Source organism: Muscardinus avellanarius, assembly GCF_963383645.1.
Source record: "Muscardinus avellanarius genome assembly, chromosome: 15".
NCBI classification, from domain to species: Eukaryota; Metazoa; Chordata; class Mammalia; order Rodentia; family Gliridae; genus Muscardinus; species Muscardinus avellanarius.
Genome location: NC_137801.1, coordinates 78,292,255 through 78,312,304, shown reverse-complemented (window position 1 = coordinate 78,312,304; position 20,050 = coordinate 78,292,255). Strand labels below are relative to the sequence as shown.

The following is a 20,050-nucleotide window of genomic DNA, read 5'->3' as shown; positions in this document are numbered from 1 at the left end:
ACAGGAAGCAAAAGTTACCAGAATCATTCATTTTATAAGGCTTTTATAGACAGTAAATATACATCTAACACATCATAGATGCATATTTAGTTATGGGGATTTAGTTATAGAGATTTCAAAATAAAAAGGAAGAGAAAAAAACTATACAACAGTCCATTTCATGGGGATAAATGTAAGCTCTCAAAAATCTACAAGCTTGGCTCTGAGTTTTCAAATAACAGCATGGCTTTCAAGGGGAGCAGGATGATAATTTTTATAAGGTAAATATAAATTGTTTTTGATATATGGGAAAATTAACATTTAATTTAACTGGATTAAGCTGAAGGTGTGAAAAATAAAAAAACAAACTATATAATTTAAAATTCAAAGTATGTTGAAAAGCATTAATAAATTACATTTATAGTTTATCTCTTGAAATCTAATGCTTAAATCAAGCATGGCATATTATCATATTCTTTCTTTCAAGAAATAATTGAAAGAATTACAGGTATTGAGAAGATTAAAGCAGAAAGTCATGCTCTGTGCCAATCACCAGAGAAGGACGGGCCCCCGCGGGGGTGTCTGGAGTAAACGGAGGCAAAGCTCCACAAAGCTATGTTCTCAACAAGTCAATTGTTGAGAAACTGGATCGTCAATTTCACTACAGTCAAATTGGTAAACTGATAGAGACGGTTTAAGTGGGAGAAATAAAACGAGGGACAAAAAGTACAGAAGATTATCAAAAAGGGAGAAAAAAAACTTATTCTCTAAAACTCTGGTGACCTGAACACAAACTCCAAACCTACGAGCTGGAGATATTATCCAATCGCTACTGGTGGCCGCCCCTCGTACTATGGCCCTCTCTACCTTCCTCTCCATCTTTACGTCCATCATTGGTCTCACAAGTTCTGACATCAAAGCACAGGAGTTCGAATCGACAGCCCGGTTCCCTTATTAAGATAAAAATTCTCACAAAATCAATGATCAATAGAATTGGTTTAAAAAAAAAAAAGAGAAGTGAGCCTAAGAATTAAGAGTTTTTTTTTTTTAATAAAATGATCTTTTATGTCCAAGAGCCCCCCCCTAAAAGTACACAGTCTCCATTTCGACATAAAATTCAAAATAACTCAGGGCAGGTTAGCAATCATCAGCTCTGCCCCAGAGCGTGGCGGGGTGGGCTAGTGGGAGCAGCCCCCCCCCCCAACTTATCCTTTGACTCTGTGGAGTATATCTGTATGTTACTGATGCCATCGTTCATCTTGGTAAATACTGACTGAGCACTAGTATGTGCCAGATACCGCTCTAGCTGTGGGGGAAAGAGAAGTGAACAAGAGGGACAAGGTCTGTGCTGGCAAGGGTCTGTGCTGGCAAGGTCTATAAGCTGCAGCTGAGTTTCAGGAGCAGACTGCGCAGAAGTAAACAGAGGAGCCAGCGGGTGGATGGGGCCGGGGTGGGGTGGAGCCTAGAGCTAAGCGCGGGCCACAGGCAGGAGGCCGCATGTGAACCCTAGCGCCAAAGCTGGGGGTGGGAGGAGGAGAGGGGAGGGGGCCACACACAGGAGGTGGGGACTCTTACTTCTTGCGGTCCTTGTCCTTCTTTAAGTTAGTGCCCGATGCCAAAAAGGACTGGTTCTGGAACACCTCCGAAGTAGCTTTCTTTTTAGAGAAATTAAGCATTTCTTCTTCCAAAATTCTTCTCTTTTCTTCAAGCTTCATTTTCTCTTCTTGGTGAATTCTTTTCAGGTGCTCAAATTTGGCCTGCAGCTGTGAAAGAGCGCAATTCCCACTATCGACACGGTGTGGCAGCACCCACGCAGGAATGCCCCGTTCCACGGTCACCTAGACCATCTTCCTACCTTCTCCCAAGTCTGCGCCGCAAGTGTTTAAGTTTACATATAAAACCGCCTTAGTGACCTTGATCAAATAGTTTCCACATCAAAAAGGAAAAAATGCTTAGGCCAAATGCAAAAAAAACAACAACAACAACAACAAAAAACCAACCCATAGCTTCATGGAGAAAACTGGTGACCTTTTCCCATGGTTACTATTTTCTTGCTCAACAGTTTTTCCAACAAAACCTTTTAAAAACTTTCCCAAATTTATGTAAAGAACACAAAAGTACAGAAGGAAATTATCAAGAAGAAAAAAAGAACACTTATTTTGCAAATAAAGATAGCATGCAACAAAAACAAAGTTGTTGAAAATGACGCTGGCAAATCCTGCTGGAAAGCAAACGGCAGTTTCAGAAACCTTGCAATTGCCAGAGATGAGACTTGAAGGGAAAGAAATGGGGGAGGGAGAGCCTTCCTGAGAAGAGATAGAGACTGATCCTCCCAGCTGTGGCCAGACTTCAGCCCACTGCACTGCAGCTTTAGACACCAGGGGGGGAATTCCAACCCAGTGAATTTAACCCTCTGCACTAAGCTATAACCGGCCCAAATTACTACGATGAGAGGTGGGGTTTCTGGACAGTATAAAACCTCACCAAGCTTTCTTTTCTCTTTTCACTCCTGGACCCGCCAGCTCTGTGACTCTCCTGGTGAACCTACCCAATAAAACTCACCATGAGCACCGTATCTGTATCCCCTACAAATTTTTCTTTTGGGGAGACAAGGACAAAGTGAAACTCACAGCCTGTGTCACAGAGCTGCATCCAAGTTCAAGCTCAAAGGATCAGGGTAAGTGAAGAGCGTGAGCAAACCTGGTTTAAGTGCGGTTTACCTTAAATACAACACAACAGTCTAGGGCCCGGAGTGGGCTCCGTGTGCATTAACTGGGCACCGTGCCTGCCAACAACACACGCACAACATCTAACATCCAGACCAAAAAAGATACCTGCTTTTGTCATCTAGTCTGGCTACACTAAACCTGAGATTAGGATTTTCAGTTCTGGGTAGCAACTGAGCATATCTACACACACACAAAAATCGTGAAACAGGGCCCCTTTCAAATTAAAAGCAACTTCTTGACAACTGCTTTTCAGCATCTTTATTTATTTATTTATTTAGGTGGTACTGGGGATGGAACCCAGAGGCGTTCTACCTCTGGGCTATACTCCCAGACCTATTTTTTTTTTAATTTATTTGGAAAAAGGGTCTCACTAAGTTGCTGAGAGCCTAAGTAGCTGAGGCCAGCTTCGAACCTTCGTGATCCTCCTATCTCAGCCTCCCAAGTGCAGGGATTACAAGCGTGTGCCACCACGCCCGGCTGCTTTTCAGCATCTTTAACTTCTTCCTGCTGAGGCTGATAACTGAAAAACTGCCCCTCTGCCCTGAAGGCACCAAGGAAGCCCAAACTGACATGTTCTCTGGCTAACACGGCTTCGATGCGCCTACAGCTGCCTACCTCCTGGCTCTGCTTCTGTAATTGCAATGGCTCCGCAGGAACTTCCAGAGGACTTGTAGAGAAATAATTGAGCTGCTTCTCCTGAGTCTGATCAAACCGCATCAAATCCATTGTTCTCTTTTCTATCACCTGCTTATTTCTTGAGTGAGTGAGGAACTGAATCTAGGACCCAGGCAGTTTTCCTGGCTTGGCTATAGTATAGTGGGACCTGGTGCCTGGAAAAGACGGTATCTGATAGTGGGGAATTATTTCACTAAAGATCAGAGAATGAGAGTTAAGCTCAGGAAGTGAGTCTACAGAGGCAAATTTGTATTATGTGAACAGAAACTGTATCTCTGATTTCTTAAGAGAAGTTGCATACTTTTTTTTTGGTGTACTAGGGATTGAACCCAGGGGCATTCTATCTGAGCTACATCCCCAGTTTCCATTTTGAAACAGGGTCTCACAAAGTTGCTGAAGGCCTCACTAAATTGCTGGGGCTGACTACGAACCTGTGATCCTCCTGAGATTACAGGCATCACTACCATGCCCCGATACAAGGCCAAGATTCTACTTGGATTTGGGGTTAGGACTTTTTTTTTTTAAGTCTACATTCAACTGGATGTGATGGCACACACTTGTAATCCCAGCATTCGGGAGGCAGAGACCAGAAGGTCACAGCTCGTGGACAGCCTCAGCTACTTAGGAGGGAGGCAGGAGGGAGGGAGGGAGGCAGGAGAGAGGGAGGAGGGAGGGAAGAAGGGAAGGAGGAAGGAGGTTAGCAAAGCCCTTCGTAACTCAGTGAGACCCTGTTTCAAAAAATAAAGACTAAAAATAGGGCCAGGGGTGTAGCTCGAAGGTACAATACCCATGGGTTCCACTCCCAGTACTGCAAAAAAAAAAAAAAAAAAAAAAGTCTGTATTCAAAAGATTATGGTGTTAAAATATCTACTTTTTAAAGGACATGTAGCCTTCAAAAGTATCTCAACTGCATTCTTAAGATAAACCCTCCTAGACAGGCATGGTGGCGAACGCTTGTAATCCCAGCATTTGAGAGGCTGAGACAGGAGGATCGCGGTTCGCGGACAGCCTCAGCTACTTAGTGAGGACCCTTGCAACTCAGTGAGACCCGGTTTAAAAAAAAAAAAAATAGGGCAGGGGGTGTAGCTCAAAGGCAGAATGCCCCTGGGTTCCACTCCCAGACCCGCAAATAAATAAATAAATACCCTCCAAATTAAATAAAGATAAACCCTCCAAATTAATAGGAGACTTAAACAGTAAGCGCAAATCCCGCGTGGCCTGGACCTGCCTCTCTCTCGGCTTCCTTCAGAATGGCTTCTTTCTCCTTCACACGCTGCACAAACATCTGCTTCATTTCTTCTTCCTTCTTCTGGCGCTCGCCATGGAATTCCTGTCTCTTCGCTTCATAGGTCTCTTGAAGACTGAAAAGTTATTTTGTATTAAAAAGATGATCGAACAAACTTGAAGAACCTCACAGCCCCCCGCCCCATGTGCCGCTATCTGTTGACGCACTGCAATCTGAACCGAGCCACCTCCCTAGCAACCACTGCCGGGGCGCGCCAGACCCGAGGCAAGGCCCATCAGGACCCTCGTCCGTGCCAGACGTGCCCTGAGTTAAGGGGCGTAACGGGCCCAGGGACCTGCGGAACTGCGCCGCCTGGGCCTCACCTCTGCGCTTCTCACCGAACCTGACCAAAGCCTGTCAGTCCAGCCCGGGAAGGTGACATCACTAAAATCCATCTTCTTTCCATTTTTACAGCTATCCTATTACAGCTCAACTTGATCTTTGCCATTTTCAGCCTTTCCTATTTCAATTATCTCTGAAATATCTGGGGCTTCTTCTTTCTTTTTTTTTTCTTATCACTCTAGATTTCCCACCAAACCACAGACCTCTTATCTCCTTCCTAAATTAGTTATTCTACCTATAGAATTAGGTCCCACCTCCTTTAAACAGCCTGCAAGAAACTGCAGGTCTTCTCCAGATTGACTTCTCACCAAGGAAATCCAACCCCTTGGAGGTCGCAGCGCACCAGCCTGCTCACTGTTCTTAAGCCAGACCTCACATTTCAACCTGTGTGTGCTGCGTCTCCCGGGTCTGGTGCCAGGCCGACTCCCACGCTCTCGGCCTCTATCTTTCAAGGCCTAATGCACATTAACCTCCGCCTCAGGCTCCCACTCTCCCCAGGAGGACTGAGCGTTCCTCCTAAGCACGTCATGACATTCACATCCTTCCTGCCTCCCCTGTAATAGACCACAAATCCTGGGGCCAGGGGCAGGATCCTTGTCCATCTCTGCCGCCTGACAATCCACAACAGCTTTCTAGACATTTCAGTTTCTTCATAAATGTTTGTTCAGGGACAGAAGTTTCTAGAAAGTGGAAACAGATCTAAAGTAAGCAGAGCTGAGCCTGTCCTGGAATCCCGTGGACAGCTGCCCTCTCTTACTTGAAACATTCCAGAGCCACAAGGAACTTCTCATGTGTCAGAAAAGCTGACCCCTTCGCTTTCAGTCACTGAGAAACCTCTGAAGGTTTAAAGGGAGTGCAAATTCACCTTCCTGCTGTGTAAGACATTTCTACTGCATATAAAAATACTTTAAATACTGATTCCAAAATATGATGACTCAAAGAATTTTACTAATCTTAAATTAGTAAAATTTAACTGCGGAGACAAGGGGACCAAAGGTTCAGGGCCAACCTCAGCAACTTAGTGAGACCCTGTTTTAAAATTTAAAAAATTTAGAGTCTTTTGAGCTCTTTGTATATATATATTTTTAATTTTTATTATGTTTATCTTTCCAAAATCCCCCCCCTTTTTTTTGAGGGTCTGGGGATGAAACCCAGGGGCATTCGACCTCTGAGCTATACCCCCTGCCCTATTTTTTATTCTTTATTTTGAAACTGGGTCTCACTGGGTTGCAAAGGGCCTAAGTAGTTGAGGCTGTCCGTGAACTGCGATTCTCCGGTCTCAGCCTCCCAAATGCTGGGATTACATGTGTGCCACCACACCCAGCTCTTTGTATATTTTGGATATTAGACCTCTATCAGAGTGGTAGCTGATAAAGATCTTCTCCCATTCTGTAGGCTTTCTCTTTAGGTTCTTGATGATTTCTTTTGATGAGAAGAAACTTTTTAGTTTGATGCCATCCTGCTTGTTTATTCTTGCTTTAATTTCCTGTGCTTTGGAGGTCTTACTGAGAAAGTTACTGGCTGTGCCTATCTATATGTTGGAGTGTTGAGCCTATGCCTTCCTCTAATAACTTCAGTCTCTGGTCTAATTTCTAAGTCTTTGATCCATCTCGAGTTGATTCCTGTGCATGGTGAGAAGTAAGGATTCAGTTCCATCTTTCTACAAATGGATAGTCAGTTCTCTCAGGACTATTTGTTGAAAAGGCTATCTTTTCTCCAGTGTACAAGTTGGCCATTTTGTCAAAGATCAATTGACTCTAGGTGTGTGGGTTAGTTTCTGTATCTTCTATTCTATTCCACTGATCAGTCTGCCTGTTGTGCCAATACCATGCTGCTTTTACTACTATTGCTCTATAGTATAATTTTTTTTGTTGTTTTTTGTGGTGGTACTGGGGTTCCTGGAAGCCCTTCTACCTCCGGGCTACACTCCCAGACCTATTTTATACTTTTTATTTGGAACCAGGGTCTCTTAAGCCAGTGCGGCTGGCTTCGAACCTGCACGATCCTCCTGTCTCCGCCTCCCAAGCGCGGGGATTACAAGCGTGCGCCACCACGCCCAGCTCTCTCTATGGTATAATTTGAAGTCCAGGATCGTGATGTCTCCTGCCTGGTTTTTATTGCTGAGAATTGCTTTGGATATTCTGGGTCTTTTCTTTCTCCACATAAAAGTTATGACTGATCTTCCTAGGCCTATGAAGAATGTCGTTGATATTTTAATAGGAATTGCATTGAATCTATAGATCACTTTTGGCAGAATGGCCATTTTGATATTTATTCTGCCTATCCATGAGCAAGGGAGATCTAGCAAAACAAATAACCCAATCGAGAAATGGGCAACTGAACTGAATAGACACTTAACAAAAGAAGAGATACAAATGGCCAATAGATACATGAAAAGATATTCAACATTAGCCATGAGGAAGATGCAAATTAAAACTACATTGAGATTCCATCTAACCCCAGTCAGAGAGGCAAGCATAAAGAAGTCAAATAACAACAAATGCTGGTGAGGATGTGGGAAAAGAGGAACTCTTTTACACTGTTGGTGGGAGGGCAAACTAGTGCAGCCGCTATGGAGATCATTATGGAGATTCCTTAGAAAACTGGGAATGGATCTACAGTATGATCTGGCTATACCACTCCTGGATATCTTTCCAAAGGGGTTGAAATCAGAGAACTACAGTAACATATGCATACCCATGTTCATAGCAGCACAATTCGTAATAGCCAAAATATGGAACCAACCTAGGTCTCCATCAACAGATGAATGGATTGCAAAATTATGGGAAATACACACAATGGAATTCTACTCAGCTATAAAGAAGAACAAAATTGTGTCATTCACAAGAAGATGGAAAGATCTGGAGAACATTATGTTGAGATTGGCCGAGCACAGAATTAGAGGACTAATATCCCTAATATGCCCAAACTAGGGAGTATTAGGGATACCAGAGGGACTCCAGACAATGGAGGAGAAACCTCAGCAAAGCTAGAATGGAAGGATAGGAGAAGGCGGCGGCTGAGGTTGATTAATGAAGGAGCTACATCCGAATTTGTGTAAAAATACAAACATAGCATGGTTAACCTGGACACTAATTGTTGGGAGGGGGGAAGGGAAGTGGGAGGGGAGGGCACCAAGCATAGTCTGAATGTATGCCATTTTCAATATGTTCCACATAAAAATAAAAACATAAATTTAAAAAATAGAATAAAAATAAAATTTTCAGGCTAAAAAGGAACTTTTATAGTTTAAAAGGGCTAGGAGTATAGCTGGAAGGCAGAATGCCTCAGAGTTCAATCTCCAGTACTAGCTTTTAGTTAAATAATTCTGTAAAAATTCTTTAGTAAAAAATGTTAAAAGTAAGCTAGGTGTGGTGGTGCACGCTTGTAATCCCCACGCTTGGGAGGCTGAGATAGGAGGATCGCACATGTTCGAAGCCAGCCTCAGCTACTTAGTGAGGCTCTCAGCAACTTAGTGAGAACCTGTTTCCAAATAAAATATAAAACATAGGTCTGGGAGTATAGCCCGGAGGTAGAAAGCCCCTGGGTTCCACCCCCAGTACCACCAAACAACAACAACAACAACAACAACAAAGAATAAAAACTAGGGCTGGGGGTGTAGCTTGAAGGTAGAAAGACCCTGGGTTCCATCCCCAGTACCTTAAAAAAAAAAAAAAAAAAAGGATCTAAGCAAACCTAGTGAAATCCTGTTTCTAAACAAAACAAAACAAAGTTAAAAGTAAGAAATGTTGTATAATAGCTATCATGGCCGACAGGTAAGTGTGGGGTATTCATACCAGGTATTCAGAGGAAGAACAGGTTCTAAACACCTGTTAGAACACTGTCTGTCTGGTCTATCTCTCTCTCTTTTTGTGGAACTGCAGATTGAACTCAGAAGCTTTCTACCTCTGAGCTACATCCCCAGCCTTGTTTTGTTTGTTTGTTTTGTTTTGTTTTTTGCGGTACTGGGGACAGAACCCGGGGGCGTTCTACCTCCAAGCTACACCCCAGCCCTATTTTTAATTTTTTATTTTGAAACAGGGTCTCCCTGAGTTGCAAAGGGCCTCACTAAGTAGCTGGGGCTGTCTACAAACCACGATCTTCCTGTCTCAGCCTCCCAAATGCTGGGATTACAAGCGTGCGCCACCACGCCCGGCTTGTTGTTTTAAAATAGGGTCTCAGTAAGTTGCTAAGAGTGTCACTAAGTAGCTGAGGCTGATCTCAAACCTACAATCCTACCGTCCCAGCTTCCCAAGTACTGGGATTGCAGGCACGTGTCACGTCTGGCAGAACATTCTCTGAGAGCAAAGTTAAGGCCCAGTGGTAGAGTGTTTGCCTAGCACAGATGGGGCCTTGGGTTCAATCCCAAACACCCAGGGGAGAAAAAAAAAAAAAAATAGCCAAGCTTATCAATGTGCACAAAGCCCTAGGTAACCCATTACTGCCTCAAGTCCCAAGGGGCCATTTCACTTTATACTGTTTGTTTCTCTGTTTGGATTTCATTTATAAGAAGCCCTTAAATCTATCAACTACCTTCACAAATTTCAGAAACCTTACAACACTCGACAGGTAATCTTTAATAACAAACTTGACTGAAATTATATTTTGAATTCACATGTGTGAATTTTTTAAAATTCTTCATTACTTTACATATGCACTTGCATTGCTTAGGAGAAAAATAAATCTACATGGTAAAAGAGAAGAGACACACATTTACTGAATATCTGCCACCAGCACCACACCCTGGGACTCCTTGTGTTCGCGATTTAATTCCCACAAGCAGTCCTGAAGAACGAGCTCTGAAATGGAAGCTCAGAGGGGTAAAGTCATCTGCCTAAAGGAAGACAGCTGGAAGGTAACAAGCTGGGACGTGAAGCAGGGAGCCCACATTCCCGACTGGATCAGGCCGCCTCCGGTGAGACGGCCGCCGAGAAGGCACGAAGCCCCTGCGCATTTCCCATCACGTCATCACACCTCCCGATGTGGCACAACACACACTTATGAGAGCAATTTAATGAAAGAACCCTGTACCATCATTCAGAAGGCAGCAAAGGAACTCTTATAGGATCCGGAGGGGATGGTCTGTAGAGTTGGTATTGTGAAGGAGTGTGGCCAGTGCCTCCTATCAGATTTATTAAATAAAAACGAGAAGGCTCCTTGCTATACTGCGCCCTGTTTAGGATCTAAGCGGCTGTCAGCCGTACTACTGTTGCAGATCTCACTGATTTAACACAAAGTTGAAGACCAAAGACAAATACAAACAGCCTCAGACGCTCATGTGGAGGAAAGCCCCCGAGCCCTGGGACCTCGTGCTATGTACAGTTCAGATAAGCCAGCTGAACTCTTTCTAAATCTACTGCAGTCTACTCTTAAACACAGAAAAACTAGTAGCTATTCTCTCTCTCTCCATTTATTTTTTATTTTTTGGCCACGCTGGGGATCAAACCCAGGGCTCAGTGGCTCTGCCACTGAGCCACATCCGTAGCCCAACTATTTAGCTCTGCAGAGCTCCAAGGACACGAATTTTACTATAATAACATCAGGCACTTAGGCAACTCTAAAACACTACGTAAATCTTTCTTTCAAGACTATAGTTCCTACAACACTTCAGTGACAGTGATTTTGTACTGAAATGTCAAAGGTGATTAGCAGTAAAAATGAGACTAGTCATGATAATCTGAAATTATTATACTTGGGGATTTAAAACGTTTTATAAAAGGATGTTTCATAGAGTTTAAGTAACTAATATAAAAATATTAAAATCAACGTATTAAAACTGTCTGAGTATAATGCCATGTACCTGGTCCTTGAGATAGGTGTGTGATCACCTGTGAGTAGCTCAGCAGACTGTGAGTCAGCAGAACCATTTAGGAAGACGGAAATGGAAACCGAAGGTGCCGCAGTCGAGTCGGCCGGGAAGTGCAGAGAACCAAAGATACCCTGGCAGGTCCGTGTCACTTGTTAAAAATTGCTAGACTGGAGTGATGTAATACCGACTGTACATGCCAACCAAATTACAGTACCAACCAAATTAAACAGGAACAATTCCCCAGAAAATAGAATGTCACTTCTTAAAGCTATAAAAAATAAGTGCCCTATACACGAGGTCAAAATGCCTTACTGGATCATTATTCACAAACAAGAAAGTGCCAGTAGAGACATTTTGCCTCAACCTGACCCAAGAAATGCAGAAATTCAAAATGTCTCATCTCTGGGGGAGCAGGCCTGCGAAGGGCAGAGGCCACCTTCACATGGGGACTCAGGTCCCTCCCTGGCTGCTTGTCGTGTGCAAGCCACGTGTGATGGCCACTGCTCCATCCTGTCTAGGGCCGGGCCCCAAATGAAGACCCTGCTTTTCTAACTCTCCAGGCTTTATGTGACCAGTGAGCAAAGTTCTGAAACTGAAGAAATGGCCAGTACGTGCAAGTGATGGGCAACCTATGGTTCTCAACTGCCCGCCTGTCTCTGCTTGATACCATTGCCCTGATGACTTCTCCACCATGGGACACACTCAGGTTCGTGTTCTTAGACGACTTCTAAGTGAGAGTTATGACCTTGTTGGGCCTACTGGACACTACTTCCTGGCGGATGAGCTGTGAGCTAGGAACGGACAGGGCTCAAAAGGGTTTCAGCTCATTCGCTCTGCTCTGAAGCAGGAATCAAACTGCTGCCTACCCTTCTAAGCCTTTCTTTGGGGTCTGTAAATCCTGACCTACGAAGCCTTCCAACCAGTGCTGTTTCTGTTTTGTGCAACAATTTGGGTCTTTGTTTTCGGTACTTGTGCAGCACAAACCTGATCCTCAACTCCAACGCAGCTGTCTGCTCCTTCTTTCTTGACAGTCTCTGCTTGGCTTCTAAATCATGCCAGCACTGGTTTTCCTCCTCCTCCACTCAGTCTCTCCTACTCGCCCTCCAGTTGACAGATTCTACAGTGATTCAAGGCTGTTCTCGAGGGACCTTTCTTTCAATGTGTGCTTCTCCTCTCAGGCAGTCTTATTCCTGCTCGAGTTTTCAGTTAACCCCTAAATGCCTATGACTCTTGAGCAGACATTCCTTTGGCCCAGCCCTTCTCTGCTGAACACTAAACACCCACAGGTGCCAACTTAACAATATCACTCAGATGTCACAGAGGAAACTCAAGTTAGCATGTCCCCAATCAAGCTTATGGTCCCATCATGCCTACCACAGTGCCACAGAAAAAGCTGGTCCCTCTTCAGTGACACCTGTCTCAATGAATGAAGAAAACATCCACCTGGCTAACGAAACCACAAACCCAGGAGAACAGAAGTCTCCCTGCAAGCGTCTTCTGATATTCACAGATCCAGTCAATAAGCTCTTCCATTTGACCTTCTCCATCTTGCAAACAGGTCCAGTTCTCTTTATTGTCATCGCTATGACTTTGAGAAATACTCCCCTGACGAGTATCCCTCAGCATCTATGCACACCTCTGCCTGTGTTCTTCACAGTATAGTCAAGAGAGGTTTTTAAAACGCAAATCTATCACTCCTGAAATGACTGCACCCTCTCTTCTTTTGGATAAAGACCAAAGTCCTGGTCAGGGCCTCCGTGCTGTGACTCCCTGCTCCTGCTCTGTCTCCCTGAGCCCCACGAGTCTGGACTCCAGACTACTGATCTCTTTCCAGATCTTAAACATGCCATCCTCTCTCTGCTTCAGGGTTTCTGCAGATGTCTTGCTGTTTCCTCCAACTTATTCAAGCTAGCTCAGAACAGTCTTTGCCTCAAGGAAGTCTTCCCTAATTTTCTAGCTTAAATCAGGACTCCTTCCCTTGCCTTATACGGTCTACCTTTCCTTTACTGCATACATTACAACTGCAGTTTACCGTGTCATGTGAGGTTTAATTTCAGCCATCTTACAAGAATGGTAGGAAATCTCCAGCACTTCTCCCAGAGCTGTGCAGAGAGTAGACACTTTGGAGGTGGGGCATAGCTTAGTGGTCGACTGCTTGTGTGCCCAGCACCACCACCACCACCACCAAAAAAAAAAAAAAAGCAAATACTTCAAAACTACTTAAGATTTTACCCAGTGTTATTTACTGTTGACTCCCAAATCACTACCTCTAACCTCTAGCCCCTACTCCAGTTTCACCTAAGTTAATAACCTACACAGCTTCTTTACTTGAATTTCTTTTTTTTTTTTTTTTTTTTTTTTTTTTTGGTGGTACTGGGGATGGAACCCAGGGGCCTTTTTTCTTCTACCTCTAGGCTATATTCCCAGACCTATTGTATATTTTATTTGAAAACAAGGTCTCACTAAGTTGCTGAGAGCCTCACTAAGTAGCTGAGGCTGGCTTTGAACCTGCGTGATCCTCCTGTCTCAGCCTCCCAAGCGTGGGGATTATAACTGTGCGCCACCAAGCCCAGCTTACTTGAATATTTAACAAGCAGCTTAAATGTAACATTTGAAAACTTAGCCAATGCCACCGAGCTCTCGCCCTTCCACCTCACGCATGTCGATAACCTTGCCCAACATTCAGCCAGTTTCTGGGGTCAGAACGGAGACTGAAGAATGGGAATGTAGCTCAGTAGCACAGTGCTTGCCCAGCACGTGGGAGGCCCTGGTTTTGAGCCCCCGCACCGCAAGAAAAATGAAAATAAAATTATACAAAAATAAATTTAAAAACACTGACTGAAGTCATCTTTGATTCCTCCTTCCTTTGCATATGAGATCAGAGTCAATCCATCATTGGACCCTTCAAAGTATATCTACTAAAAGCTCCTCTGAGCCCTCAAACGTTTCCACGGTCTCGCTTCTTGGGACTGGCCTCCTAACCTGGTCTCCCTCTTCCATCCTGACCGTCCCACCTCCTCTCCACCTCTCGTTCAGCAGGGGCAGAGTATCCTCCTCCCACCCCCACCCCAGAGCTCTGCAGGAGCAGGGTGTGTGTCCACCTGACACACCGTGCATACATACCCAGTGGCTAGCATGCTGAGCAGATGGTAGACAAGCAACAGTTATTGGCTGAATGACTGAGCGAGCATTTTAAATGCAGATTCCTAGGCTCCGTCCCTGGAAACTCTGACCCTGCATCTCTTAACCGTCTACAGGTGACTGATGAATCCACCAGGCAACCCGATCCCTCTTCTTGGAGCGTGCTCCACAGCTGCCCGCTCGCTCTGGCTCAGGACATCTGCCTCCTCAGTGCACACCGAGACCTCGGCACTGACCCTGAGACTTGGAAGAAACGAGGAGCGAAGCCTCCTCTGGGATACACCAGGGAGGCCGGCTCGATATGATTCATCTTCAGTGAAGATGCAATGCAATACAAAGAGAAATCATTAGTCTGCCAGAATTACTGGCCCACAACCAAAATACAATATGCCCGAATTTGGTGAGGAAGGCTCCAGTTTGTACAATTCTTATTTTATTAAGTTACCAGAAGATAAAACACTAAGGAAATTTAAAGTTTAACTTTATCTAAGATTAACTAGCCCACAAGGTCAAATGCAGCTACAACACGGGTTGGACTCTCCTGTTCTTTCCTGTTGTGTTTACACTGGGGCTTGTGCTCAAAGCCAAGAAAATGATTGAAATACAAATAGTGGAATGGAAAAAGGAGACCTCAGTCTTTCAAAACAGAACTTAAAATAGTGCTTGCCTTACAGAACTCATGATTTCTTCCACATAAAAACTGTCCCAGGATGCTACATCAAATCAGACTTGATTTAGTACATAAAGGGTTATGATTTCTTTTTTTTTCTTTCTTTGGTGGTACTAGGGGTAGAACCCAGAGGCTCTCTACCTCCGGGCTATACTCCCAGACCTTTTTTATACTTTATTTGGAAACAGGGTCTCACTAAGTTGCTGAGAGCCTCACTAAGTAGCTGAGGCTGGCATCAAACCTGTGCGATCCTCCTGTCTCAGCCTCCCAAGCGCGGGGATTACAAACGTGCGCCACCACGCTCGGCAAAGGGTTATGATTTCATGCATACATGTTTTAATGTCTTAATCAGAAAAAAAAAGGGTCAGGGATGTAGCATCATGCAAAAGAACCGAGGACACTTAGAGCAGCAGTGATGCTCTAATTATTGAGCAAGCTACAATTCTCATAGCCATGTTATATTGTAAGAAACAATCAAATCTCAGATTCCCCACATGTACTTTCATTCTTCCTCTGTAAGATGCTTTCCTAAGTTTTAGTCATTCCAAAACTTTCTTCAGGATTAAAACTAGGCCAGGCATGGCAGCACATGCCTATAACCTTAGTACTTGGGAGGATGAGCCTTGGAATCACAGGTTCAAGGTTAGGCTCAGCAACCTGGCAAGACCTTGTTGGAAAAAAATAAAATAAAAAGGTGAGTGGGGGGGGGGGAAATAGCTTGGAGGTAAGAATGCCCATGTTCAATCCCCAGTACCAAAACCCCCCCAAAAAAAAAACCTAAACAAAAAACTGCAGAAGCCTCAGGTTATTAAATATGATTTGTGGTCTGCCTTTTTGTGTGAAAATAAATAAACTTTCATCTGTTCTGATAAATATTAAAACAAACAAAACAATGTGTTTTTTCCTTCCATTATTCATGTCAGCAAGTACTAAAACTAAGGGCTGTTTGTGAATGTTCCTCCCCTCCGTGTACTCCTGAGTCAGACAAGCACTGAAAGACCCCTCAGAAGCAAGAAGGCATCAGGGGTTTTGAAAAGCACAATCATTATTCATTGTCAAATGATTCTACTTTGTGATTTGGGGATATTTTTGAAAGCTCATTCCCGTCATTCTGGATGTACAAAGAGGTGCACTCTTCTCTTACGTTCTTTACGGGTGGCTCCTCGAGACAGCCTCCCTCACCTGACGGGCTTGTTCTCTGGGCCCACGTCAGTGAAGCCCATCTCCTCCAGTTTGCAGCGCCTGTAAAGCTCGTAGTGCCGCACGTGCGTCTGCTCCAAGAGGTCCTCCATGTTGGTGCAAATGAGCATTTCCCGCAGCTTTACGAAGTCACAGTGGTTCTCGTTTTCCACTATCCAGAAAAGAGTAAGAAAGCAGTGACACTGCTGTTTAATTCTTGGCACACAATTACAGTTTGGTGAGTGAACAAATAAAACACACGTGAAATAAACAGCAAAATGGTCACCATGGTTAAAAGCTACATTTATATAAATAATCCAGGGGGAAACTCTCACATTACACCCACTGTATTATAAGCAGTGTTATTTAACATACCAGGAGATCTGCTGTTAATTTAGTAGCCAACACATAAATAGGAAAAAGCCAAGAAATACATTTTACTATATTACCATTTGCTCAAGTTAGTTCACTATTCTGTTAATAGTTTACAAAAGCCATACTCTGGACATTTGACATAGTGCTTTAAAATTAAGATGTAAGCCGGGCGTGGTGGCGCACGCTTGTAATCCCCGCGCTTGGGAGGCTGAGACAGGAGGATTGCGCAGGTTCAAAGCCAGCCTCAGCTGGCTTAAGAGACCCTGTTTCCAAATAAAATATAAAAAAATAGGTCTGGGAGTATAGCCTAGAGGTAGAAGGCCCCTGGGTTCCATCCCCAGTACCAACAAAAAAAAAAAAAAAAAAAAAAAAAAAGAAAGAAAAAAAAGAGGATGTGACATTATTTCACTTCAAAGCAGAAAATTCTGCAAACTAAAGAATACCATCTGTGCATGTTCTAATTATAAAACTTTTTCGTTAATACTACATTTATGAAATCAAAATTAAAAAATACATTTACATGATCCTTCTACCTTTAGGATGAACAGAAAACTATAAATAAATATATGTGACTGTGACTAAAGAGTCTTAAATATAATTGCATTTATTATTTATTTAATTTTTGAGATAGGTCCCACTATATTGCCCAGGCTACTAGCTTGTGTGTGTGTGTGTTGTGTGTGTGTGTGTGTGTGTGTGTGTGTGTGTGTGTGTGAGAGAGAGAGAGACAGAGAGAGAGAGAGAGACAGAGAGAGACAGAGAGAGACAGAGAGAAACTGGAGATTGAACCCAGGGGCATTCTACCTCTGAACTACACCCCCAGCCCTAGTTCTTATTCTTCATTTTGAAACAGGGTCTCATTAAGTTACGGAGGGCCTCACTAACTAGCTGAGCCTGGCCATGAATTTATAATCCTCCTGGTCTCAGACTCCCAAGTACTAGGATTATAATCAAGCGTAGTCACCACGCCCGGCTCCCAGGTAGCTTTGAACATGCAATCCTCTTGCCTTAGCCTCACGTGTACTTGGGATTACAGGTACACACCATCACTACTAGATCTTACTGTAATATTTTTGATACGCTAAAAGTTAAATTTTCTCAATATTTCGCATTAATTAAAAACTTTATTGAAGAAAAACCATTAGGAAACCAGCAGTGATAGATAATCTATCCCCCATTATTAGCATCACAAATAAACACTACCTCATTAATGATGCCAGGCAGATAATCTAAATGCCAGGTGGATTTGTTTAGGCCAGCCAGCTGATTCATTAGGGAAATAATTTGGTAGTGCTTAGACCAGAAAAAAGTGTCTAAATTTACAAATTAGTTTATTATGTCCTAGAATTAAGTAATAATTGGTTTATGCATATTGCTTAAACATTAGCCGGGCATTGTAGTGCACACTTGAAATCCCAGGACCTAGGAGGCTGAGACAGGAGGATCTCAGGTTCAGCAACTTAGTGAGACCCTATTTCAAACTAAAGAATTAAAAATAGGGCTGGGGGTGTAGCTCAGTAGAATGGCCCAGAATTCAAACCCTAGTACCACAAAAATAATAAAATATAACATTACTTTATGTAAATTCTGTTCAGGAACTGGGGATACAGCTCAGTGATAACGCACTGGTCTAGCAAGCATGCGTGAGGCCCTGGGCTTCATTCCTAACACTGAAAAAAAAATCCATATTTTGATGGAAGTGCCCAGTGGGTGCTTCTTACTTTCTGAACATCACAGGGTGTTCACATGGGTGTGGCTCAATGAAAATGGGGAAGCTCTGCGCAGCCTCCATAGACGTTGGCCAAAACAGCACACGGCCGGCTTCTCTCACAACTCATCACAAACCAAAATAAGCATCATCTCCAACAAGATAAGCAGTGCTAGTTTAGAGATAACAAGGCAATAGACATATTTTCAAGTCACTGTTTATCTTGCTTACCTTGCACAACACCCCAAGGGTACTGTCGAGCTTTGACCATTTTATTTCCAACTTTTACCTCATCCATACTTCCTACAACAGCAAATGGCAAATATTCCTGAAAAGAAACCGTAATATTAGTCTCATTCTCATATCAATGTGATAACTGACTAGCTAAAAATAATTTAGGAAGAGAGGAAATTGTTAAACAACAATTCTATTAAAATCCAAGGACCTGCAACTCTTCAGATTTAAAACTTGGCTCTGAATATATGCTACTTAGTGAGACCCTCCACAACTTAGTAGTAAGACCCTGTTCCAAAATAAAGAATTAAAAATAGGCCTGGGAAGCCGGGCGTGGTGGCGCACGCTTGTAATCCCCGCACTTGGGAGGCGGAGACAGGAGGATCGCACAGGTTCGAAGCCAGCCTCAGCTACTTAGTGAGGCTCTCAGCAACTTAGTGAGACACTGTTTCCAAATAAAATATAAAAAAGGTCTGGGAGTATAGCCCAGAGGTAGAAAGCCTCTGGGTTCCACACCCAGTACCACCCAAAATAACTAACTAACTAACTAAATAAATAAATAAAAATAGGGCTGGAAGCCGGGCATGGTGGCGCACGCTTGTAATTCCCATGCTTGGGAAGTGGAGACAGGAGGATCGTGCAGGTTCTAAGCCAGCCACACTGGCTTTAAGAGACCCTGTTTAAAAATAAAAAGTATAAAAATAGGTCTGGGAGTGTAGCCTGGAGGTAGAAGGGTTTCCAAGAACCCTAGTACCACCAAAAAAGAAAGAAAAAAAATAGGGCTGGAGGTATAGCTCAGAGGTAGAATACCCCTGGGTTCCATCCCCAGTGCTGGGAAAAAAAAAAAAAAAGTCAATTTTGGGCCCTATAAAGAAAGTGATTTACTAAACACCTCTCACATGCAAGGCATTATGTTACTAGGATAGGTGTCATACTATCTTTGCCCCAAAAGACAAAAACAAATGTTGAAATTACACATAATATATATTATATACAATGAAACTATATATCTGAATTTAGAGTATATACAGATATATAGTACTAAAATGAAGTAATATGTAAATTTCCAAACTGATGCTGATACTGTAAATACAACAGACACTGAGAGGCGAGAGAGATGACTGGGAGCACGGAGACACACGCCAAGCTGGACCAGGGAGGGGATTCAGACCATCACGGACAGTGGGAGCGAAGCGCACAGAGAAGGAAACGGAACAAAACCAGGGGCTCGACTCAGCAGATGGGAGTAACGAGCGTATCTGAAGTTGAGGATTAATACAGGGAAAGAAACCACCATCAAAAAGTACTCAGTACTACACTCGATACCTGCTGACTAACATTATTTAACTGAATTGTGCCTTTCTGAAAAAATCACCCTAGAAGAGCACAAGAAATAAAATTAAATATAAAGACAATTTAATATTCAGAATCAGGATTACTTCACTTACATTAGTCAGCTTTTTATACACTTACTTTAGGTTTTTTTAATATAAATAGTATATAAAAAAATCAGAGAAGGAAAAGAACAGGAATAGACAGTTACTGACTGTCCATGTTAGGCACTAAATGTCATACGAACCCTACACCAAAGGATGTATCATGTAATCCATGCAACAACCCTGCAGACAGGCGGGATGAATCTAATCCCATAGCTAAGGTAACTGTCTCAGGCAGCTAGTAATGCCCGCAGGACATGTGGTTAGGTATGTTGAAGTCCCAAACCATGACCCTTCAAAATACAGCCAGATATTTGAGAAATGTGATAGCCTGAACAAAGTACAATAACTTAGTCACCTCAATTATACTAAGGTAAAACCAGAGGGATGGCCTCACATTCATGTGACACCCTAAAGAAGACAGCATAAATACCAGCTTTAAGAGTGCTCCTGACACATGGAAGGTCCTAACACACCCCAAGGGAAGC

General features: G+C 43.2%; 1 protein-coding gene across 1 annotated transcript in view; it reads right to left on the bottom strand.

Annotated features, from left to right (window-relative positions):
* Window positions 1-1,550: 1,550 nt before the first annotated feature.
* The window catches only part of SEPTIN10 (septin 10), a gene marked incomplete at its 3' end in the record, with an annotated part of 36,248 nt that continues 17,748 nt past the window's right edge, over window positions 1,551-20,050 (bottom strand). Inside the window, exons 6-9 of the mRNA XM_080711580.1 lie at window positions 18,124-18,220; window positions 15,813-15,981; window positions 4,612-4,744; window positions 1,551-1,742 (exon numbers count right to left, since the gene is read on the bottom strand). Of these exons, the coding sequence (XP_080567706.1) occupies window positions 1,551-1,742; window positions 4,612-4,744; window positions 15,813-15,981; window positions 18,124-18,220 (591 nt within the window). The remainder of the gene's footprint in view (window positions 1,743-4,611; window positions 4,745-15,812; window positions 15,982-18,123; window positions 18,221-20,050) is intronic.